The 25,376-nt window shown below is 38.4% G+C and overlaps 1 protein-coding gene across 1 annotated transcript in view; it reads left to right on the top strand.

Annotated features, from left to right (window-relative positions):
- The window catches only part of ABCA10 (ATP binding cassette subfamily A member 10), a 65,846-nt gene that overhangs the window by 12,854 nt on the left and 27,616 nt on the right, over positions 1 to 25,376 (top strand). Inside the window, exons 5-17 of the mRNA XM_039229795.1 lie at positions 775 to 916; positions 1,134 to 1,319; positions 2,258 to 2,405; positions 8,605 to 8,773; positions 13,620 to 13,678; positions 15,733 to 15,843; positions 16,371 to 16,546; positions 16,742 to 16,861; positions 17,103 to 17,241; positions 18,552 to 18,642; positions 20,010 to 20,149; positions 21,723 to 21,842; positions 23,168 to 23,366. Of these exons, the coding sequence (XP_039085726.1) occupies positions 775 to 916; positions 1,134 to 1,319; positions 2,258 to 2,405; positions 8,605 to 8,773; positions 13,620 to 13,678; positions 15,733 to 15,843; positions 16,371 to 16,546; positions 16,742 to 16,861; positions 17,103 to 17,241; positions 18,552 to 18,642; positions 20,010 to 20,149; positions 21,723 to 21,842; positions 23,168 to 23,366 (1,800 nt within the window). The remainder of the gene's footprint in view (positions 1 to 774; positions 917 to 1,133; positions 1,320 to 2,257; positions 2,406 to 8,604; positions 8,774 to 13,619; positions 13,679 to 15,732; positions 15,844 to 16,370; positions 16,547 to 16,741; positions 16,862 to 17,102; positions 17,242 to 18,551; positions 18,643 to 20,009; positions 20,150 to 21,722; positions 21,843 to 23,167; positions 23,367 to 25,376) is intronic.

The raw sequence follows: 25,376 nt of genomic DNA, 5'->3' as shown, positions 1-25,376 counted from the left end.
GTTTATTAGTATTTTCATGAAAGGTCAGTTTTTAAAAGCGAGAGCCATTTTCATGTTTAAACATATCTTTCCATCTGTTTCCACAAATTTTCACAAACAACCATGCTTTGGCCATTGTGATATAGCATCACCACTATATGACACTAATGCCCACGTGACCTCTTGCTTTATTTTAGTTTTGTGCTTCCTAGGTGCACTGCAGTATTCTCATTGATAAAAACAACACGCATACTGGTTAATATCAAAAGTCATAAGAGGATAAAAAATGAATAAAAAATGAGCTTTACTTAAATCTGAGAGATTTCAATTAAACATCAAGAAAATTTTATACCAAAAGGAGGTTAGTATCAGGAAGTTTAAACAGGAGATTAATGTATTTCCATTTCATATTTCTTTAGTCACTTGGCTGCAAGAATCAGATTATATGTTGTTGTATTACGTTTAAATTCGTTCAACAGTTGGGAAGTAATTATAATAACAGCAAAACTAAAGGGTTCGTGCACAGTTATGAACCCTCTAACAAACTTATTTAACCCTCAAACCAACCATATGAGACAGTGACTGTTCATTCCATTTCATAGATGAGGGTGAGAAAGGAAAAGTCACTCGCCCACAATCACATGACTAGAAAGTGCACAACTCCAGTTTTAGAGTAAATTTGACCTTGGTGTGTTTGCTCTCCGAACTTGTCCTCACAACCGTTGTGCATATTATATTGCCTCTTCTGACATTTACATGTTTGTGATATTCTAAATTAACTTGTTTCTACCGTAGGCTCTCCTGGGGATTCATGTATGCTGGCTTCGTATTTATCCTGTCCATTTCTATAGCTCTGATCATAATATTGACCAAAGCCGTAGTGATCGTTGGCTTCATGGTGATATTCACGCTTTTTGTCCTATATGGCCTGTCTTTGGTGAGTTGACAAAACATATCTCTGCTCCACATCTCAGATATATGAACAAATGATGTTTCTTCAGGATATTGGTATGGCATAGTCACTAATTTGATGTCGTATTTTCTATATATTTTGAGAAAAGTTTGTGACAATGAGAGAAATTGATTAATACTGCTCAAAGTGATTCTCAAAGGAAAAAATATATACCAATTGGAACTCTTCTTTCTTCCTTCAGATAGCATTGGCTTTCCTCCTGAGTGTGCTGATAAAGAAACCTGTTCTTACTGGTTTGGTTGGATTTTTCTTCACTATATTTTGGGGATGTCTGGGATTCACTATATTATACAGACAACTTCCTTCATCTTTGGGATGGATCTTAGGTCTTTTTAGCCCCTTTGCCTTCACTACTGGAATGGCTCAGGTAAAGAACACAATGATTTTATGCTTTTATTTATTAGATTTTCAAAATTGTTGAAGAGTTTGGTGCTTCATGAAACTTAGTGATCAATCACCCTCTATTTTAAGAAGTTCTGCTGTGTTCTGTTGTGAATTCTCATCAAAGTAATAAACAAAGCACATGGATCATTTGTAAAATCCCAGAAAATTTAAAGTAGAAAAATAATAGCCCACTGTCCAAGCACTCAGTTTTACTGATTTGTGTTCCCATTTTAAAGAGGCAGTAAAATTGTGAAGGTTATGAGTAATAAATGGGGGCAGACCGCATGAATCCATCTCAGCTCTGCCCACATACCAGCTGGGTAACCTTGATGACCGTAGCCTTCCTTTCTTCATCTGCAGAATGGGGATGTCAGTAGAAGTCACCTCATTGGGGGTAAATGTGAGGGCTGATTGTGTTATTGTACATGCATAATGCTAGAACAGTCCCTGACACCTGCTGTGGGACTGTGAGCTATTGTTTTTATTATCTTTAAAATTAGCCACCTGGAGTCTTCGATACTTATTTGATCCTTTCATGTTCCTACAGTATCTTATCCTTAGCATTTTTATATTTCCTTTAAATGTCTTCTAATTTCACTGCCCGCTCTGAGTTTTTCTTCCTAGAATATGTTATTTTTGGTTCCTTGTCCACTTCTCTAAATCTTCTTTAAAACTTCAGTGATAATCAATTAGTCCGTTAAATTTCTATTCTTTAGTTGTTTTATTTCTTCTACAGCATTGCCGACTCTTGGGACAATTTTATTTGTAAAAAGAAACTCTGCAGACAATGTCACTGTGCATTTTTGAAAAAAGGGCTATTAAGATATGAATTATATTTGTCTAGGCAGCACCAGTTAATTAGAAAAAAACTTTAGCTTTTATAGGCTCATCTACCTGTTATTTTATTCTTTTTAATGTCAGATTACACACATGGATTATTACCTGATTGATGTTACTTTTCCTGATCCATCTGGAGAGTCACACATAATGATGGTTACTTTCCTCATTTTAGCACTCGACACTCTTCTCTATCTGATATTAATGTTATATTTTGAGCGAGTTTTGCCTGGTAAGTAATATTGTGGTTCAAGTTGAATTTAAAGCAGTTATACTTCTTGTAAGGCAATGTCTTAATGTTTGTCTACTTGTAATTTAAGAAACGTTTCTGATGGCAGAGGAAAGGAAAAAGTTTCAGAATAATAGAATCTCCTCATTTTTATCCCACTACTTAACAGGCTGACTAGAATTTCTTGGTTAAAACATTTTGGTTAAAAATAACTTGTATTTTGTTTGAGTTTTATTTTTTATAAAGGTAGGGTGTGTGTGTGTGTAAGTGGGAGAGAAAAGAAAATAACTATAACAGCTATTGAATATGATGATGCTTATTAGTGGTTGAATCGAACTCATGGACGTTAAGATAGTTCATTAAATAGCTCTTGCTAATATTTGGCTCTACTAAACTTGTTCTTGTGCATCTCAAGAATATGAAGGAAAAACACAGTTAACTAAAGTTAATGGATGACCTCTTTTCTTTCATCTTATGATATTTTTAACATTTCTTTATTTTTGAGAGAGAGAGAGGAGGAGCAAGGGAAGGACAGAGAGACAGGGAAACACAGAATCCGAAGCAGGCTGCAGGCTCTTAGCTGTCAGCACAAAGCCAGAAGCGGGGCTTGAACTCTGACTGCGAGATCATGACCTGAACTGAAGTCAGACACTTAACCAACTCAACCACCCGAGTGCCCCTCTTTTTCTCATCTTTTATGATCAGCATAACAAGAATGCTTTTTAATAGTGTTATAAAAGTTAGTAAAATAAACTCTACAAATGACTTTTTTTTTAAATTTTTTTTAATGTTTTATTTATTTCTAGGAGAGAGAGAGAGAGAGAGAGACAGCGTGAGCAGGGGAGGGTGAGAGAGAGAGGGAGTCACAGACTGAAACAGGCTCCAGGCTCTGAGCTGGCAGTCAGCACAGAGCCCGACGCGGGGCTCGAACCCACGAACCGCGAGATCGTGACCTAAGCAAAAGTCGGACGCTTAACCGACTAAGCCACCCAGGCGCCCCTCTACAAATGACTTTTAAATTAATACTAAATTCCTACATAGCATAAATATATAATCCCAGGAACTAATATTCCCTTCTGCCCACCTGAAATCCACGAACTGTACTCATACATAATTCCTTCTCATGTGTCAGCATATGGATAGTTCTGTCCTTTTTAAACCCTATTATTTTGATGTCTTTCTTTACCTGGTTTCTAGTCCAGGTATTCTATTTTTAAGACACTTATAGTTTCCTTCTAGACTTTTATTTGTTTCATATTCTCTCTCTCTATTACACTATTATTTTAGGATTTTATGCCCTATGTCTTTCATTTGTGCCATTAATATAATTTCATTTTAAAATTTCATCATCTATCATTTTGAAATACTGTGCTTCTTACGCATTCAGCAAATTGCCTTTGAAATTATTTGGCAAAATGTTTCTTGTGAATAAACAAGTTCTTAAAATTAAATGAGATTTCTTCTTTGAACAAAAAGTAGCATATAAAGAGTAATTGGAAAAATTTGCTGTCCTCTCAAACCTGCACAATGGACCTTTGCCCCCCCAGATCTGCTCTTCTGGTATGTGCGGTCTCTGTCGTTCACATGCATGGCAGTGGACTTAACAATTCCTTTTTGCTGAACTTCTTCACAGTGTCTCCAGCTAAACTCTTCTCCATTTTCTCATCATCTCTTTTTCCTTTTGGAATTCCTTATTTTCTCTTTTACCCATTGTTTATCAAGTCAATTCGTTTTTAGCCTGCCAAGCCCAGGAGCCTAGTAGATAAAATTGAACCCTGCCTTGTGAATATAGGGAGACGTAGTTGCTAATGCTCTGAAGTTGATTAGCCCCTGTCACAGCTCTGTGCCATGTTACTTATTTGCCCTCAATTTTTGTGTTTTTTTTCCTACATTTAAAATACTTTGGGGGGCCTGGGTGGCTCATCTGGTTAAGCGTCTGACTCTTGGTTTCGGTTCAGGTCAGGATCTTATGGTTCGTGGGTTCAAGCCCTGCCTAGGGCTCTGTGCTGTCAGTGGCGCCCGCTTGAGATTCTCCCTCTCTCTCTCTGTAAAAACTTTAAAAAATACTGTTTTCTCTAATATTTCCATAGAATTTAATTTGTATTTTAATAGGTAAATATCTACTTTTTTGTTATTCAGTTCTCTACACATTCATAATTAGCTTACTTTTGTTTTCAGGAGCTTCCCTAGCCCTCCATCCTCCACCATGGGAAGGCACAATAAGTAATATTTATGTCCAGGAAAATAGAATTAACTTTTCCCCTTCCTGTGTATTAATATAACCATAAAATTTTAGCAGTCGGTATTTAGTCCAGCATTTGGTGGAGGCCTCACATCTTAGAGATGCCGAAACAGTGGTCTGGAGAGGTTATATGACTGGCCCAAAATCAGAGTTAGCAGAATTCGGATTAAAACTTTGAAATTGAATAAACACTCCCCTTTGGGTTTTTGTTTTGTTTTGTTTTGTTGTTTTTTGTGCGTTTTTTTTTACAAAGATTTTAATACTCATTATATTTATTGTTTATTTCCTGTCTTTTGTCTCTAGAATGTACATCCCCCTGAGGAAAAGATGCTTGCTTATTATTACACTGATAGCTCCAAGCATCTAGAGTAGTTTTTATCACATATTAGGTACTCAATAAGTTTCTGGTGAAATAAATCAATGCATATGTCTGTCTTCCTATTTTAACTATTTTAACTTTCTTCAGGATAAACAATGTGTTTTTTCACCTAGAGGCCACCTGATGCCTAAGAAGTCTTCAATAAATATAAGCTGAAGGAATACAAGAATGTCTTCCTTTTTTCACTCAGCTTCAAATAAAAAATCTATTTCCTCTTTTTCTTCTTCTGCTTCTCCCTTCCCCCTCCTTCTGCTTCTCCTCAGCCTCTTCCTCTATCTTACCTTCTCTTCCCCCTTTTTTTCTCCCATAAATTTGATTCAGTCTCACTTCCCTTTATTTGGGTACTCTATGTATTCTTTAATCCAAAGTTTTACAAACATCTCTCAAATCCACATTTTGAGAGTAGGTTATATTTAAATGTTTTTACATTTATAAGTCTTTTTCTAAGCCAAAGTTTCCCATGAAATTGAAACTAACTAGATAGCAGATTTCATCTGTATATCCGTTTAACATATAGCTTTGTATTAAAGTTTATGTGGGTCAGCAGTCTTCCATAGGTAGCACTGGAAACACTTCTATAAATTAGGAACTAAGTGTAACGTAGGAAGTGTGAAAGGAGATGATAGCACAAGGCTCTGTGAAAGGGAAAGTCCTAAGGTTGGCGGGTCAGGAAAAGATTGGAGGAAGCCACTTCAGTTGCATTTATAGGATAAGAAAGTTTACCTGGTGGACAAGAGTGCAAAAAATTTTTTTTGCAGCCTAAAGGAACAGCATATGTGCCCAGCAATGGGAGACAGCTGTAGTGTAGGGGAAATTAAAAATTGTTAGATAGAGCTAGTGCATAGTTTGGCTGTGAGATGTGGTTTTAGGGTAGGAATTAATAACCAGCTAACAAGAAATTAGAAGGGGAGATTCTTTTTTTCCAAATACACATGTCTGTGCATAGGCACACACAGCACAGTATCGTATGTAAAGATCCCAAAGATGCCGAGGTTACCCTCTGATGAAGTCCCTCTGCAGATGTCTGTTCAGGCTACCTCGATGGGTCCCACACAGAATTTGGGATTCAGTCCTCCCGAGCAGCTCTGGTATCGGTGGTCAGGCCCAACAAAGTTTCGTCTTGTTTTTGTTGAGATGAGAAAATATGTGAAACTTATTTTTAGCCCTTAATTCTTCATTTGGAAATCGTCTTCCATGTGAGATTATAGCCTTTAAATATCTATATTTTTACAGTGAAGATATTTTTTTTTTCTCTTTTGCCATGACGATCCTAGCAAGATAGGAGGTTTTCAACTGTTCTTAATGGATGCAATATGTTTATTTTAAAAAATATTATTTCGGGCGCCTGGGTGGCTTAGTCGGTTAAGCGTCCGACTTTCGCTTAGGTCATGATCTCACGGTCATGGGTTCGAGCCCCGCATTGGGCTCTGTGTTGACTGCCAGCTCAGAGCCTGGAGCCTGTTTCAGTCTGTGACTCCATCTCAATCTGACCCTCCCCTGCTCAAGCTGTCTCTCTCTCTCCTATAAATAAATAAAAATATTTAAAAAAATAAAAAATATTATTTGCCCAAGAAATCCAAGAGCCTTAGAACCTCTGGTGCAGGAAACAGAGAGAGATTGATCTAATTTCTGTAGGATCTTTCCCTGATGAGGGAAAGTTTTAGGAAGCTTGCTCTGGCGGCTGTGGGGGGGATGGGCTCAAAGCAGGTGGACATCTTAATAATCTGTGTTAGAGGGAGACGGGGACCAAACTGGAGAGCAGTGTAATTTACAGAGGAGGACAGACTCAAGAGATACTTAGGAGGGAGAAACAATCTGATGTGGTAGTTAATTCTATATGAGCTGGAGGAAGTGAGAAAGGGAGGAGACGAGGGTGACTATTGCCTCTGGTCTTGGCTCATGGGGCAGTGGACAAAATGCCACTTAATTAGGACAGCAAAACAGGAGTGAACAAAATTCACATGACTTCTGACATATTTTTTTAATGCCATAATTTCTACAAATAACATGAACGTCTTTCTCAGTTTTAGTCTCCCCCCCCTTTTGAAAACATTTTCTTTGCTTTCTCACAGTATAATTTCCATTTCTGGCTTGTTCTGCTCTAGATGTTTCTACATATTTTCACTCTTGAGCATTTCTGCTTTCCCACATTATCTCTCTAGAACCACAACACATGATTCTTTTCATTTCTCTTTTTGAAGATGTTCAGTTTCTAGAACTATCTTTCTCATATATTTTTCTGTATGTCTCCAACATTGTCTGTTTTCCTACTTCTAGAAGTCGTGTGTTGTATCTACTCTCCTTAACTTTTCTTTTGGGTGGTAGTTTATTCCCTTATATTAGCCTCCAGTAATAGCTTATCATGTGACATTATTCTCTGTTGTTTATCTTGTAGCGCCTGAAAAATCGATTCCACTTCCTCCTCCTGTCACTAATACATTCCCATTTTGTGGAGATGTCATTAAAGTGCCATCTCATTTTATTTACTTTGGGTCTTTAGATCCAGAATTGACGTTCCTATTATTACCCTATTCTCCTTTCTTACCATTAAACTGTAAGTTCATTTAAATGTCAAGCAATTTTTATTATATGTACAGCCCATTTTGCTGTGGAATGATATGAACTGCCTTGATGAAAATCCTTGTATAATTTAATGAGGCCATTAAAAACTTCAAGGATCTTCTATCTGGTTGAAAAAAATTTTTTACGTAAAATAAAATAAATGAAGACATGATAGAAACAGTTGGATTTGTATTTCTTTCATTTTTCTCATGGGTTTTTAATATTTCCCGTCTGTCCACTTCTTATCCCTAATTTTATTTTTCTTCCCTTTTACCCCTTTCCTATCTGCCAGCAATTATCCAGCCTTTTGTCTACCTCTCTGTTCTTACTAACCATTTTTTCTGTTTTGTTTTATTCTCCAGACTTTGGAAAGATTGACTTTTAATTTATAGTGACTGATACACTTATTATTTTCAATGTTCATTCTTCCATGTCACCAGAGTAATATTTCTTCATATACTATATCAGGAATCAGTTTACACAACTGCTCTTTTTAAGCAGCCAAATGTCTGGAGATCCCGAGAATGAGAAAGTCCTTGATGTTTCATATGATTTCCAACAGCTACCACTTTGTCTTCTTGGACAAGCATTTTTATTTTTACGAACCTGAGCTGAGAATTCATCAAAGGCCAAAACACCATCTTAACTTTAAAATCCTTGTAATACTTTAGGGGCGCCTGGGTCGCTCAGTTAGTTAAGCATCCAACTTCGACTCAGGTCATGATCTCACAGATCATGGGTTTGAGGCCTGCATCAAGCTCTATGCTGACAGGGTGAAACCTGGAGCCTGCCTGAGATTGTGGGTCACCTTCTCTCTCTACCCCTCCTCTTCTTGGCTCTCTGCCTCTCTCTGTCTCTCAAAAATGAATAAATGTTAGAAAATTTTTTTAAAAATCTGGAAAAGCTAAATCATTAGTGTATAGAAAAAATTGGCATCAAGTTTCACTAGGACAGATGTCATTCTTTACTGATATAGAGAATTGATTCAGTATATAATAATATTCACCTTGATTGATCAGATGAAGGTGGCTGCCCGCATTCACCATTGTTTTTCCTAAAGTCTTCATTTTGGTCCCACCGTCAAAACACTCATCACGAAGTCTTTGAGGATGAAATCAATCCCGAGCATCACCCTGATGACTCTTTTGAACCAGTGCCTCCGGAATTCCATGGAAAAGAAGCCATAAGGTAACTAACAAATTATATACACTGAGATAAGATTTTAGTAAACTAGGGTACAGCAAGACCAACCACGGGTCAAATGTTAAAGGTGATGTGCTTTTGAAAGTTCCATTCTTTCAGGTATTTTTGCCATCATTCTAAACTTCTTTCATTCATCATTTTAAAAGTAAATATTAGGGCTCCTGGGTGGCTCAGTTGGTTGAGCATCTGACTCTTGATTTTAGCTCCGGTCATGATCTCACTGTGGTAAGATCAATCCCCGCATTGGGTTCTCCCTCCCTCTCTCTCTGCCCCTCTCCTGCTCTCTCTCTTTCTCTAAATATATAAATTAATATGAAATTTTGCTGTTGATATTTTCAGCACCACAATTCAGTAGCTCTATTTATTTTCTTGTTCTTTATCTTTTACTTTCTATCCCTACTATTTATAATCTCCTCTCCACATTGTCTTCTAATAGACGCACATTTTGATAAGTAGGTATGCGCATGTATAACGCACGTAATACACATTTCCAATTTAGATTATCTGCCTTTAGAGAATGTATGGATGATGGCTTCGAAGTCAAAGATTACTTCATAATTTAGTAGCTTTGTAACTTTTTGCTAACCTGCGTGAAATCTCTTAACCTCATTTTCTTCATTTCTAAGAAATACATAATGTAATTCAACAGTATAATGGCTTCTTGAGGAATTTAAAGAATCAGTGAGATAATTAAATATGAGTCTTACATAATAGGAGTTGGATATATACTAGTTTTATATCTCTATCCAAATTGGTGTGGTTGATTGAAAGGGCATAGAAATAAATAATGCAAAGGGAAGCATTAGTAAAAGTTTTCAGGGAAACCCAGGAAGATGTATAGACAATGACTTCCTGATTCTTAATTTCATCATAATTTAATGCTTGCTTTTCTAGGTGTTTGCTTCTTTATTAAAAGAGATCATTGAGAAATACTCCTAAATTACATTCCATTTATGTGAAGTTTTCTGAGGAGAAAATGGAGCACAGTGATTACAATGTGGTCTATGGATTTAAACCACCCAGTTTGAATCCTGGCTTTGCTGCTTATTGACTGTGTGGTCCCAGCTAAATTACTTGTCTATACCTCCGTTTCTGTATCTTAAAAATGAGCATAACACTGGTAGGAAGTTTGTTATGAAGAGTAAATGAGCTACCATGTGTAAAGCTTTGAGAATAGTGCCTGGCCCAAAATAGGCATTCAATGACTGCTATTAGGAATATCCAAAAGAAATTCAATCAGATATTCTTACATCAGTTCACTTATTTTGAAACACTTAGGTCAACGGTGATTGGCAAAGGTATCTGGGAGGAGGGGACATGAGGAGGGAGATGACAGAGAAAGGATAAAACTAAACCTGACACGGCAAAATCAAAAAGAAAACCCTCTATTTCCTGGAGTTGGAACTTCTCAAATTCTGCCATTGCTAGTAGTCTTTTAAGCCCTCGCACCTGTGTGAAAACTTATATAGTTGGGGCGCCTGGGTGGCCCAGTCAGTTAAGCATCCAACTTCGGCTCAGGTCATGATGTCACGGTTCATGGGTTCAAGCCCCACATCAGGCTCTGTGCTGACAGCTAGCTCAGAGCCTGGAGCCTGTTTCAGTCTGTGTCTTCCTCTCTCTCTGACCCTCCCCTGCTCACACTGTCTCTCTCTCTCAGAAATAAATAAATGAAAAAAAAACCTTATATAGCTATTTCAGTTTATCTTGTTCCTTGTGATGAACTTACAGTAACTGTGTTGACCCCAGAAAATTTACTTAAATTAACAAGGTACATTAGGACTAAATTACATTAGTCAGGACAAAAACTCATCTTTCAGGAACACAGTTCAGTAAATACTCAGAACCCTAACCCTGACCCACATTAATCCAGGGGGCAGTGAAGATGGGTATGGTTGTGTGGTCATTCAGTGCTCTTAAGTGGATGCCACCAGCAATCCTGTTCCATGGTCTTAGATCCACATTGACAGGAACTGAGTGTGCTCCGGGAAACCTAAGAGAGCTCTAGCCTGTCTAAACCCCGCACACTCTGTCGTCTATCTTCACAGCTCCTCCTTCTATACTTGATAGTCCAACATGCTTCAAGCCAGCTCCTCTGATCATTCTGGGCCGGACTATTTCTGCTGACAAGTTAGTTACGCCATTCGTTTATTCCTCATCCATTAAACCCTCTGCCAGATCTAGGATTCAAAGATTAATGACGGTTGTTCACATTGGGACAGGCAGAGCCCCGGGGGAAGCAGGCGCTTGTATAGATAATTAGTAAAAAGGGTGGTAGAGATGAATGCAGAGAATAACAAAGCGTAGAGAAGGATCATTCAGCTCAGCCTAAGGGTGGTGGAAAAGGTCAGAAGGAGATAACTGTTGAGGTGAGCCTTATGGAAGGAAAAGGTCTTGGTCACATAAATTGTGGCGAGGCATGTGCAGGTCCTTCCAAACAGGAAGTATGGTGTGAGCAACATAGCACAGCAAGAAACAATGTGTGTGTGTATAAAGAATGATAAGAAAATGACATTGCTGAGCTCAAAGCACAGGCTAGAAGAGGGAGAAGCAAATCTTGAGAGGTATGGGCCAAATCAGATCGCATAGGGTTTTGTTTGCCAAATTAAGAAGGACAAGCTGTCCTGTACAGTGTGAGAAATCACCAAGTAATTTTATGGTGGCAAATTATACAACTAGACCTTTGTTCGACAGCTTTATGGATTGGATTCAAAGGCAACACAGCTGGAGAGATGGAAACATGTCAGAGGTTGTCAGTCTGGGTTTGGTCAGGAAAAGTGAGTTGCTGGAAATACCACGTAAAGGGATTTGGCATGGGAATGAGGAATTCATAAAAAAGTAGTTAGGTTAGAAGAGGAAGGGTCAAGAAAGTTGTAGCCAGAAAGTCAGAGGAACAGCCGCTGAGGACCTTATCCTGATGTATAGAAATGGTGGGTCTCAATAAGTTTGCTGGTAAACCACTGCGAATGTTGAGATTCTCTGGACAAATTCCCACCAGTTTTATTAATCTGTGGCAGCAAAGTGGGGTTTGTCAAGAAGTCTCAGAAGCTGCTACAGATCTGGAATTTGCCCATGTTTCTGCCCTCATGACCTTCAGAGAACAAATGGCCTGCCTTCACTTCTGCTTTCCAAATCTTGCCCAAGTTTTCCGAAGTCTAATACAGAAAAGTATTTCTGAGAAATGTAGTCTGTGGTGTGTCCTCTGCTTTGGAGAAAAAGGGCAAGGCTGATGTAGATGGATAACTGACCATCAAATTCAGAGGTTGAGTTGAGAGATGGTAAAAATCTGCACTGGAAGTTCATAGAAAAGTGATAAAGGGGCAAATTCAAATAATTTCACAAAGTTAAATTCATAAAGCCATATGGTTAAATGATAATAATTTTGTGGACCACAGGTTGAGGTGAGAAAGAGGTAAGGAAAGAATCATGGACGTTTCTTAGGCATCTAGTTGGCGTTCCTGGGTGGATGCTGAAAACACCAACTGAAATAGAAAACTGAAGTGGGGTTGGTTTAGAGGGAAAAATAATATACCTGTGTGGTTTTGAGATGAAGAGATACAGCAAAAAGCTGAATATGTACCTTTGAGACTTTGAAGAAAGGCATAAAAGACACAAATCTGGGAATCATTAGAATCTAAGTAAGAGTTGAAGCAATGAGAATGGGTAGTATTGTATAGCAGAGATTTGAGAATAAGAAAAATAGTTGGTCAAGTGTGGAATCCAGTGTAAGGAATCCATAAAGTATGCGGAGCGGAAAAGTAAGAGACTGATATGGAAATCAAGAGGGTAGAAGGTAAGGAAATAAAGCCTTGGAAGAAGAAAAGAGCAAGCAAAAACTTAATATAGTATCTATTTTTTATTGTTTATCTTATTTTTGAGAGAGAGAGATCGAGAGAGCGAGCATGTTAGAGCACAATAGGGGTAGCAAGAGGGAGACAGAGGATCCGAAGCAGGCTCCACGCTGTCAGCACAGAGCCCCACGTGGGACCTGAACTAATGAACCATGAGATCGTGACCTGAGCTGAAGTCAGATGCTTAATCAACTGAGTCATGCAGGCACCCCATTAATGCAGCATCTGTTAAACGGTGACTAGGAAGTGTCCATTGAATTCAGTAGAATGTTACTGATGTCTTCACTGAGGATAGTTTATTTTTTGTAATGTTTATTTTTGAGACAGAGAGAGACAGAGCCTGAGCTAGGGAGGGGCAGAGCGAGAGGGAGACACAGAATCCAAAGCAGGCTCCAGGCTCCGAGCTGTCAGCACAGAGCCCGACATGGGGCTCAAACTCCCTGACCATGAGATCATGACCTGAGCTGAAGTCAGATGCTTAACTGACTGAGCTACCCGGCCCCCCCTGAGGATAGTTTCAGTGGAGTTGTAAGGTCAGAAGCTACGTCGCTTTAGGTTGGGAGTAAATGTGAGATAAAGAAATGGAAACAGAGAGTAGAGACTATATTTTGATACATTTGCCCGTGGAGGAGAAGAACAATTAAGTAATAGCTGGAGAAGGGTGCAGGACTGAGGGAAAGGCTCTCCTCACTCCTCCCTTCCTCTCCTGCTCCTGTTTGTCTTTCCTTCCTTTCTAACAAATGGTGGCTTTGTCTTCATTTGCAAACTGAGAACAAACTGGAATACATGAAATGCCGGAGTTTGATAAGCGTGTGAGCAGGTCTGGGTGGGATGAGCTTTCACCACTGCCCTCCTCGGACCCCCTGACAGAGGTAACATCCTTCCCTGTGAGGTTCAGGCGCAGTTGCAGACTTCAGTATTGGCAGTTAACATCATCTCTGTCATTAGAATACTCACCTCAAAGTTGCTTACTCTTCTTTCAGAATCAGAAATGTTAAAAAAGAATACGATGGAAAGCCTCAAAAAGTAGAAGCGTTGCAAGGTAAAGAGAAGAACTTCATTGTTTTGATGATTTTTTTAAATTAAAACAAATTTTTTTTGTTTCCTGAAAATACGAACAGTCATAGTGCAAAATCAGGGAATGGATATAGATAAGAAGAAAAAAAACCCACCACATTTCTACTATGAGGGCAAGTCCTTGATAATATATTTATATATATAATATCTTAAAAAAATAGGATTGTGCTGATAATGCTCGTTTTTTTCTTTTTTGTTTTTCATTTTATTTAGGTCCAAGTTAGTTAACATATAGTGTAGTAATGAGGTCAGGAGTAGAAATTAGTGATTCATCACTTACATATAACACCCAGTGCTCATCCCAACAAGTGCTTTCCTTAATGCCCATCACTTCCCTCCAGCAACCCTCAGTTTGTTCTCTGTATTTAACAGTCCCTTATGGTTTGCCTCCTTCTGTTTTAACATTATTTTTGCTTCTCTTCCCCATGTTCATCTGTTTTGTTTCTTAAATTCCACATATGAATGAAATCATATATTTATCTTTCTCTGATGGACTTATTTTGCTTAGCATAATACACTCTAGTTCTGTCCACGTTGTTGCAAATGGCAAGATTTCATTCTTTTTGATCACCGAGTAATACTCCATTGTGTATGTGTATATATATACATACTCACACACCACATCTTCTTTTTTTTTATTTCTTAAATTTAAAAAAAATTTTTTTCCTTTGGCTCTTGAACTTATTTATTTATTTTTTTACAAATAGTTTATTGTCAAATTAGTTTCCACATAACACCCAGTGCTCATCCCCACAAGTGCCCTCCTCCATGCCCATCCTCCCCGCCCCCCAACATCCATCAGTCCTCAGTTTTTGTCAGCATTCAAGAGTCTCTCATGGTTTGCCTCTCTCCCTTTCCCCCACCATCTTCCCCCTTCTTCTCCCTCTTGTTTCTCAGTTAAGTTCCTCCTAATCCTCCTATACGTGCAAACATATGATATTTGTCCTTCTTTATCCATTTGTCAGTCAATGGACATTTGGGCTCTTTCCATAATTTGGCTATTGTTGATAATGCTGCTATAAACATTGGGGATGCATGTGCCCCTTTGAATCAGCATTTTTGTATCCTTTGGATAAATACCTAGTAGTGCAATTGCTGGGTCGTAGGGTAGTTCTATTTTTAATTTTTTGAAGAACCTCCACACTGTTTTCAAGTATCTGCACCAATTTGCATTCCCAGTACTTATGCTAGTTTATAATCTGTGACTTGGATTTGTCAAACCGAGCTTGAAGTATCACGACACTTGTTTTTACTTTCAGAGAACTTTTCATCACTGTTTTGGGCAGTGGTTTGCCTTGTTTTTATGTCCTCTGACAATATAATTTCATCCGTTGTCAATCTTCAGAGAATCTCTGAAAAGTTCTAGTGTGCTAATGGAACTCTATGGTTTTTTCATGGAGTTAGATAATTTTTCAAATATTAAAGAAAAAAAAGTATCAAGTCCTAAGCTCTCATATAAAAAATGTCTGTGACATGTCCTGGGTCCCAGCAAGCCCCTCTGGAGGCTTTTGTGATACAAAACAGAACAGGGACCAGTGGCCAGGGAAACATAATGATCCTCTCCTCAATTCATCCTCCCTCTCTCCAAATATCAAATAAATACCCCTTTCCTCCATATTTGGCCCGTCTGTCTCAGCTCTCCGGAGCCTCTGTGAGAATGTCCTCCATCACACTGCTTTCCTTCACCTAGGAAGCAAATACTGTGTTTACTGTGCTTTATTCCTGGTAGCCTTTGCTCTATTAATCTTTAACATCAAATTGATATATTCGTTGACATTCAAAAGATTTGGGTAGTGGGAAAGGTAGAGATTTATTTCTCAGTCTTGATCCAGTTTCTCCAGAGAAATTAAGGATTTGTCTTCACAAATAGACACAACTAAATATATCCTTTTATAGGGGACATATCAGAATACCAGTGAAATGAAGTGCTAAGAGATCTTTGACGTTTATGACTTTTGTAAGGTCCATTCCATCTGAATACAGTCCAAAGGCTAATTTTCACCATTTATTCTAAAACAGGCATATTTCTCGACATATACGAAGGGCAAGTCACCGCAGTACTCGGACATAATGGAGCTGGCAAATCGACACTGTTGAACATTCTTAGTGGGCTGTCTGTTTCCACGGAAGGTAAGGAAATAATTTTATAAGCGACTGATCAAGCAGGCTTTTTACACGGTTGAGTTATTTAGGATAGGAAATGTTTATTTCATATTTATATAAATTCTCAAAAAAACTTGTGTCTCCACTCTGCTGTTGTTTGTCATTCCATGTATACGTGGCATTGCCATAGACCCCGATATTTATGTTAAGAATAAGCTGAATTTTTCAATGTATTAATTATAAAATGTGAGGTTTCTTCAACTAGTATCCCATATTATCACTCTTCGCAGAGTTAATATCCTGGTGTTGAATACTTTAAAATTTCTGGGGGCACCTGGGTGGCTCAGTCAGTTTGAAGCATTTGACTTCGGCTCAAGTCATGATCTCACAGTTCATGAGTTCGAGACCCGTATCGGGCTCTGTGCTCACAGCTCAGAACCTGGAGCCTGCTTCGGATTCTGTGTCTCTTTTCCCTGTCTGCCTCTCCCCCTTTCTCACTCTGTCTCTCTCTCAAAATAAACATTAAAAACATAAAATAAAATTTCTATTTATAGGATCAGCCACTATTTATAATACTCGACTCTCTGAAATAACTAACATGGAAGAAATTAGAATGAACATGGGATTTTGTCCACAATTCAATATTCAATTTGACTTTCTTACTGTGAGAGAAAACCTTAGGCTATTTGCTAAAATAAAAGGGATTCACTCCCAGGAGGTAGAACAAGAGGTAGGTGAACATATTTGAACTGATGGCTTTGAAAATAATTTACTTTGCTCCTGACTATATATTTTTAACCATTACTTTATTTTCATAAATAAAGCTTGGTTGATGAAGTTCTTAGAATAGACTTCTCCTAATTATTAGGAAAACTGATTAAAGTAAAATATTTTGTATTACGTAGAGGTGTTTTTTTTTTGATAGGTAAAAAGAATTATAATGGAATTGGACATACAAAACATTCAAGACGTTATTGCTAAAAAATTAAGTGGTGGACAAAAGAGAAAACTAACACTTGGGATTGCCCTTTTAGGGGATCCTCAGGTAAGAGAGGAAAAAAATGTTTTGAAATTAATTTGTGTTGAAGGATATCAAGCTATCATGAAAGTCTAGATTCTGATTACCAAGTATGAGAGGAAATTTGTAATTGGGGACCATACAAGCTTCTGAGGAATCGCGTGGAAAGGCTGTATTTGAATCTAGGAATCATATGGGTTTCCATGCAACTTTCCGAAGGTCCTCGCTTGGATCTGGAAGGCACTTTCATACTCTTTCTCATCTGTAGGTTTTGCTACTGGATGAACCAACTGCTGGACTAGATCCTTTTTCAAAGCACCGAGTTTGGAATCTCCTGAAGGAGCGGAAAACAAACCGTGTGATCCTTTTCAGCACCCAGGTTATGGATGAGGCTGACATCTTGGCCGGTGATTCTTGGTTTCTTTCTTCTAACTGGTTATTTAAGGACTTAACGTGAGAGATATTGTCCATAGTCTTTTTTTTTTTTTTAAAGAGAATCTTGCTTAGAGTCCATTAGCATGACGACATTCTAAAGCTGCACTTTGCTTCAAAGGAATGCTGATCTTCCCATGAGTTCTCAGACCCGTGCTTGATGCATCTTCTTGTCTGTAACTTCCTTCCCTGTCTACATTAATCACAAGTACATTTTAAAAGTTTTGAAACCCCAGTATTAACTTTCATATAGTTTTTGGTGATTGGGTAGAAAAAACTTGTAGCTGGGAAAAATTCTTTTTAAATTTACAAGCCTTTGTGGCCTTCTTGGGAAGATCCTTGGATCGCTAACCAAGGTGTGGAGTGTGAAGATGTAGGATTGGAGAATGTTCTGCCTAGGACATAGTGGCAGTGGAGGACTGGTTTCAGTAAGCCAGGAAGGGGTATGGAAGATGAATCTGAAAAAAATTAAGTCAGAAATGGACTCAGTGAAAAGAAGAGAAATTTTTGCTGTCTGATGTGCAGTATGATCCTCTTCTAAGTTTCCTTAAAATATACTTTACCTCCATGTCTGTTACTTCCTGCCTCAATAAAGCTATAAAACAAGCCATTCCCAAACGTAGTATCTTATGCCAATAAGCATTTATTTAGTGCATAAGTTGGAGAGTTGGCAATTTAGAGTGGGCTCACTTAGTGAGATTTTCCCATCTTTGACTGGGTTCACTTACTTATGTCTGGTAGCTGAATGGCCATTAGCAAGGCCAGTTAGTTGACCTAAGGTGACTTAGGTGACAGCTCCACTTTAGGTGTATTTCATCTTCCTGCAGAATACCCCAGGCATACTCATGGTAGGGACTAAGGTTCTAGAGACCAAGTCCCAAAGCATAAGCCCATATCAAGCCTCTACTTGCCAAAGTATGCTAACATGCCATTGGCCAAATAAGTCACATGGTGGAGGCAGGTATCAAGGAGTGGAGCAGGTGTCCTTGCTCATGGTGAGAGAACACTGCACAGCTACATGGTAAAGTATGTGGATGAAGGGAGAGTTGAAGAATTGGGCTTCTTTGTAATGATTTATGTCATTGGATAACCTGTGAGGGATGCAGTGAATTTCTGATTCCTACTTCAAAGTAAGAATGGGGATGAGAAGTGGTGCTATAGCCAAGAGCTCAGTTGTATTGAGACTGCATTCATACTGATAAATCCATTCAGTGTCTTGGTCTCCAGAGCAGAGACCATACCCATAAAAGGAATTCACATAATTCTTTCTTTTTTTCCTACTCAGATAGGAAAGTGTTTCTGTCTAATGGGAAGTTGAAATGTGCCGGGTCATCTTTGTTTCTGAAGCAAAAATGGGGTATTGGATATTGTTTAAGGTAATGTATTCTGGGAGCAACTTTTAAAAAAATGTTTTTAAATGTTTATTTATGTTTTAGTGAGAGAGACAGAGTGCAAGCAAGGGAGGGACAGAGAGAGAGGGAGACACAGAATCCAAAACAGGCTTCAGGCTCTGAGCTGTCAACACGAAGCCCGACATAGGGCTCCAACTCATGAACCGTGAGATCGTGATCTGAGTTGAAGTCAGACACTTAACCGACTGAGCCACCCAGGCGCCAATGGAAGTAGCTTTTTCATAGGACTATGGATATAAGGGGTGGCATTTCATGTAATCCTCTAGAGATATAAGAAAGCCAACCTAATATTTGGTGGAAATTGATTTACAGTAAATAGTACAATATATCTTCCTCATTAACATTGGTTGGTTGTCTTTTGGTTTTAAACATGTAAATTTCTAAATTCGTATATATCTTTCAATAGAATATTTTTTGGCTAACATATAAAAATTTATAATCATGTTTTCAAAAAACAAATTAATTTAAAACATTTTAAATTAATTTATTTTTTCGAAAGAGAAAGATAGTGTGGGAGGGACAGAGAGAGAGAGAGAAAGGGAAGGAGAGAGAGAGAGAAAGAGAGAATCCCATACAGGCTCTGCACTTTCAGCACAGAGCCCAACACAGGGCTCAAACTCACAAACCACGAGATCATGACCTGAGCTGAAATCAACAGTCAGACTTAGCTTAACCGACTGAGCCACCCAGGCGGCCCCCAAAAAAGCAAGAAATTTTTAATGAAACAGTTGGCCCTGAAGGTCTGAAATTGTATTCCAAATCTACTTTATATGTCAGAATCAACTTCAGTGTCAGAATATCGCATGGGATAATTTAGAAAGCACAGCATATGAACAAGCAATTTATTGGCATGAATAGAGGCCATTTGCTGCAAGTAAGCAATTGTTTATTAAAAACCTTATTAATTTTTTAATGATCCAGAAGTCATGTTTTATGTACTTTACATCCTATCATGATTTTATATATGCATATCTCAATATATATAATCCATCTATCTATCTATATATATGTTTATATGCCAGCTTGCTGTCTATCAATCTATCCATATTGTATGTACACTGAAATTTCAACTTACTTTAGTTACATTTTAGGAAGTTGGCTGGGTGTTTGGGATTGACATGTAATACCCTGTATTTTCCCCACTTAAAACAATTCAAACAAGGCTACCATTTAGCACTTGGAAGTAGAATATCTGATTTCTGTGAACTGAGTCGTGAAAGTATCAGGAGATGCCTGTAATTTATTCAAATTATTTAATGGAAAACTGTGTTGTAATGAGCTGTGGTGTTGGAGAAGAAATCAAAAGACTTCTGCTTCTTTTGTAACCATAGTTTACACAGGAATGAAATGTGTAATCCAGAGAGAATCACATCCCTTGTTAGGCGGCACATCCCTGAGGCCAAGTTAAAAGCAGAAAGTGAAGAAAAGCTTGTGTATCTTTTGCCCTTGGAAAGAACAAGCAAATTTCCAGGTAACTTACTGTATGGTCGCACAGAGTGCAGCTAAGTTTCTGTGACAGTGCCGACTGCATTCTTTGCCTTCTGTCAGTTGGGTTTTAAAGCTTATACCCATGAAAATATTTATTCCTAAGAGCTCCGCCTCCTGTTTTCAATATAATAAAATGTGTTATCAGACACATGGTTTTCATGTGAGAGCAACAAAAATTTCCATTACTGTATTTCACTGAAAAACCCAGATTTGCTTGCTTTATCAGCATTAAATGAAGCTTTGAAATCTATTTTTAGAAAAAGTAAAAACTTTTAATTTCTGTTAGAGACACGGGTTAAATAAGACCTTATTTTTTTTTATTTAAAAAATTTTTTAACATTTATTTATTTTTTGAGAGACAGAGAGACACAGAGCACAAGTGGGGGAGGGGCAGAGAGAGAGGGAGACTCAGAATTTGAATCAGGCTCCAGGCTCTAAGCTGTCAGCACAGAGCCTGATGCAGGGCTCGGACTCACTGACCACTAGATCATGACCTGAGCTGAAGTCAGATGCTTAACTGACTGAGCCACCGAGGTGCCCCATAAGGACTTATTCTTAAAAAACAGTTGGAAGTAAAGTCTTTGTAAAGTGTCATTTTAATTATAAGTATAATATACTTGATAGAGAGGCACCTGGGTGGTTCAGTCAGTTAGTCGTCTACCTTTGGCTCAGATCATGATCTCATAGTTCATGGTTTCTAACCCCAAGTCAGGCTCTGTGCTGACAGCTCAGAGCCTGGAGCCTGTTTCAGATTCTGTATCTCCCTCTCTCTCTGCCCCTTCCCCACTTGCACTATGTCTCTCTTTCTCTCAAAAATAAATAAGGGGTTCCTGGGTGGCTCAGTCAGTTAAGTGTCCGACTTCGGCTCAGGTCTGTGCCAGCTCAGAGCCTGGAGCCTGTTTCAGATTCTGTATCTCCCTCTCTCTCTGACCCTCCCCTGCTCATGCTGTCTCTTTCTCAGAAATAAATAAAAACATTAAAATAAATAAATAAATAAAACACATTAAAACATTTTTAAAAGTTAGAAAATACAGAGAAGGAAATATAACTTACCCATGCTTGATGAATTAAAGAAATTTTTTTTAATATTTATTTATTTTTGAGAGAGACACACAGTGTGAGCAGGGAAGAGGCAGAGAAAGAGGGAGACACAGAATCTGAAGTAGGCTCCAGGCTCTGAGCTGTGAGCACAGAGCCCGACTTGGGGATCAAACTCACAAATCACGAGATCATGACCTGAGCTGAAGTCAGATGCCTAACCGACTGAGCCACCCAGGCACCCCTTGATGAATTTTTAAGTAGGCGTACGTACTTACACAAACACACACATGGCCATGGTGATACAAGAAATTTTAAAGTTTATGAAACAAAAAAGAGATGTGAAATAATAAAATTGATTTGAAGGAAAGAAGAACATGGGCATATTTTTATTGGATTATTTTGACAGCTTTAATTTGAAAGTGCTTTTAGATTTATCTATTCTGAGGAATCTTTAGGATTTCAATGTATTTATCAGCAATTTTAATTGCATTAATTTCTTACTGTCTTCTTTTTAGATCTTTACAGTGACCTTGAAAAGTGTGCTAATCAGGGCATAATGAATTATGATGTTTCCATGACAACTCTGAATGAAGTCTTCTTGAATCTAGAAGGCAAATCAACAATTGATGAGCCAGGTATAATAATGCGTATCTAGCAGAAAATTAAGAAAGAAAAAAACAGAAAGTGTCCATGTCTTGCCATATTTGTAGATTTTTATGTGGAATTCTGCCTAGAATGTCTATTAGGTATAAAATAGGGTTGCCTACTCTTCAAAATATAATTATTTCATTTTTATTTAAATTATTTGTAGTTTTATTTATTTTTTACAGAGAGAGTGAGTGTGCCTTTGTGCACGTGTGCGTGCGCGCGCACACACACATACACACACACACGAGCAAGTCAGGGAGGGGCAGAGAGAGAGAAGAGGACAGAGGATCCAAGGCAGGCTCTACACTGACAGCAGAGAGCCTGATGCAGGGCTTAAACTCAGGAACCATGTGATCATGACCTGAGCTGAAGCCAGACGCTTAACTGACTGAGCCACCCAGGTGCCCCTAAATGTATTATAATTACTCAGTATCTAACATAATCAGACTTGGTGCTAGGTAATTACTTTTTAACATTCATCTCCCTCTCGTGGCAGTAATAATCACACCCCTTTGCAGTGCCCACTTGTCCTTATCATCAATAGCTCCCTGCTAATGTTGAGTCCTAGCTTCGTCTCTCACCTGCCATTCTCTATGCAAATGTACTCTTGCTTAGCTAATAAGTGAACTCTAATTTATGTATTAATAACAGATAACTCAATAAGATGCTATGTTCCCTTAGTTTAGTTTGTAATAAGAATCATTAGAAGAATTTCGGAGCCAACTATTTGCCAGCCACTGTGCTCAGCTGTTGGATTGCATTGTTCCTAATTCCCTCATAACTTGGTTATGCAGGGAGAAAACTGAGATTTGGAGAAGTTGAGCAATCAGCCAAAACATAACAGCTGCTGTGTGGCATATGTGGGATTTGAACTGGAGATCTTTCATGGACTTTCTATTCCTTAAAGCCAGTGTCTTGAAATAGTCACTGGGCTGTCAATCATCAGCAGTTCTGTGGAGGAGCTCCAGATGACAGAGGAGACCTTTTAGAAACTCAGTTACTTACATTTATCCCTGTGTTTTTGCATAAAACTCCCTCTGCAAAAATCCCTTGGTAATAAGCAGCTGTTGATATGAAAGAATAAATGCTTCTCAAGACGCCTAAACCAATTCTCAAGTTAATTTACTCACTCATTGGAATTGGATCCATTATATTTGTCTGCAGGACACATGTTCCACGTAAGAGTTATGGATATCAGTAGCTTAACTTCTTAGAAGCCCTGTTTCAAAACATTCTAGTGTAGCTTTCAAAGTTTCTAAAGAGAAAGTGCAAATAACATAGCCCGTTATAATGGTTTACTACATGGCTACAGAGTTTGGCATTCGGAAACAGGAGAGAGTCAGTGAGACAAGGGATGCAGGAACTGAGTCTCAAATGCAACAGGCTCCTTGTTCTCTTCCTGGACGGAGAAAGGCCGTCAGCACCGGAACTCTCTGGAGGCGACAGGTGTATGCAGTGGCCAAGCTTCGCTTCTTAAAGTTAAAGCATGAGAGAAAACTTCTTTTGTCCTTGTAAGTATCAGACTGCTTTATTTTTATTTTTATTTTTTTAAATTTTTAATGTTTTATTTATTTCTGAGAGAGAGATAGAGACAGCGTGAGCAGGGGAGGGTCAGAGAGAGAAGGAGACACAGAATCGGAAGCAGGCTCCAGGCTCTGAGCTGGCTGTCAGCACAGAGCCCGATGCGGGGCTCGAACCCATGAGCTGTGAGATCATGACCTGAGCCGCAGTCGGACACTCAACCGACTGAGCCACCCAGGCACCCCTATTTTTTTTTTAAAGTATATTTTAATTACTGATTTTGAGAGAGAGAGAATGAGAGAGCAAGCAGGGAAAGAACAGAGACCAAGGCAGAGAGAGAATCCCAAGCAGGCTCCACACTTTCAGCACAGAGCCTGATGCAGGGCTCGAACTCACAAACCATGAGATCATGACCTGAGCCAAAAATCAAGAGGCAGACACTTAACTGACTGAGCCACCCAGGCACCCCAGTATCAAACTACTTTAAAACTCTCTAGTCAGTATATGCAGAAAAGTTCGAATGTCAAGGAAATAAGTCTATTAATTTCTTCATTCTTTAAACAAATGTTTTTCCAGTGCCTGTAGTACTGTCCTACAGAAGTGAGTACAACTACAAAGGCCTTTAGACTTAAATCTTGTGGGGGAGAAAAATACTAATTAAGTAATTACCCAGTAAATATGTTAATCGTTCATTGTATCACAAATCTTTATTGAAGCTTGTTATGTGCTAGGTATGGTTTTAGGTGCTATGGTGTTTACCTTCTGACTGGGAGGAAAAGATAACAACAAATACAGAAATGAAAATAAATTATATAGTAGGTTATACAAAATAGAGTAAGGGGGTGGCACTGGTGGGAGTTAGGGGATCATTCTAATTCTAAACAAGGTGGTCAGCGTTGGCCCATTGAAATGGTCACATTTGAGCCAGTACTGGATGACATGAAGGGATTAGTAGATAAAAGAGAGAGAATCCCAGTTTAGAGCAGAAAGCATCAATCATACTTGGCAAAAAGGGAAATTGTGAAAGGTTTTAAGAAGAGAAGATCTGAAAGTAGACAACTCTTTCAAGGTGCTTGGACATGGAGGGAGGTAGAAAGATCAATAGTAGTTGAAGGGAGATTGAACTTTGAAGGAATTTTCTTTTTTCTTCATTATTGCTTTTTTTTTTTACCCCCTTAATGAATGGAAGACATTAGAACATGCTTCAGTCATGGTAGGAATATGCCAGTAGGATGAAAATAATTAAAGATGAGCTAACTAAGCAACGTGTCAGGGAGGGTGGCAAGGGTCTGGGTCCAGAGCAGTACTGAGAAGAACTGAGCTTTGGTAGTGAGCAGAGACAGCATCTATTACAACAGAAGGACAGACTGAGGGGGTGGATATGTTTTCCTTTCTTGGAGGTGAGGTGATAAGATCAGCAAGAGTTTCTGTCTGATGGACTTCATTTTTTTCCCTATGAAATAGGAGGCTGAGAGTGAGGGAGAAGACCGTAGAGCCTGAGGTCCGATGCGAAAGTAGTCATTGCAAAGAGTGGACTCAGAAACTTATTAGAGAAACAAGAAGATGACTTGAGAAACTTCCACTGGTAGTTTGAGCTGGAAGAATGAATTCTAGGACCTGAAAAATAGTGCATTAAATATGGCATCTAGTTTCATGAAAATTAAAGTAGACACAAAACAGCAGCTGATGCAAGTTAAAATTGTACTTGAAATTGTATACATTGCAAGTTCGAGGACAGTGTGAAATAAGGCTTCTTTCCCTTTAAAACGACGTATTCTGTCCAGTGTTTTCCCTGTGGTTCTGGTCAACCAGCACACCCACCAGAGGATCCCAGTTGGATTTCACATTTTCTTTTGATGCTCTATTATCCTTGAACATCTCACAGTGTGATATGATTTATGAAAATTTTTGAGTCTACTTTCAGATTAACCTCATTTTCATTTTATGTAACTGAACACTATATTTGTATGTTGAATTTCCATAGGTTGGCATTACTTAGC

The sequence above is a fragment of the Hyaena hyaena genome, unplaced genomic scaffold (assembly GCF_003009895.1).
Source record: "Hyaena hyaena isolate Hyena2069 unplaced genomic scaffold, ASM300989v1 scaffold_39, whole genome shotgun sequence".
NCBI lineage: Eukaryota > Metazoa > Chordata > Mammalia > Carnivora > Hyaenidae > Hyaena > Hyaena hyaena.
The sequence above is the reverse complement of the archived record's forward strand: the minus strand, read 5'-3'. Positions and strand labels throughout refer to the sequence as shown.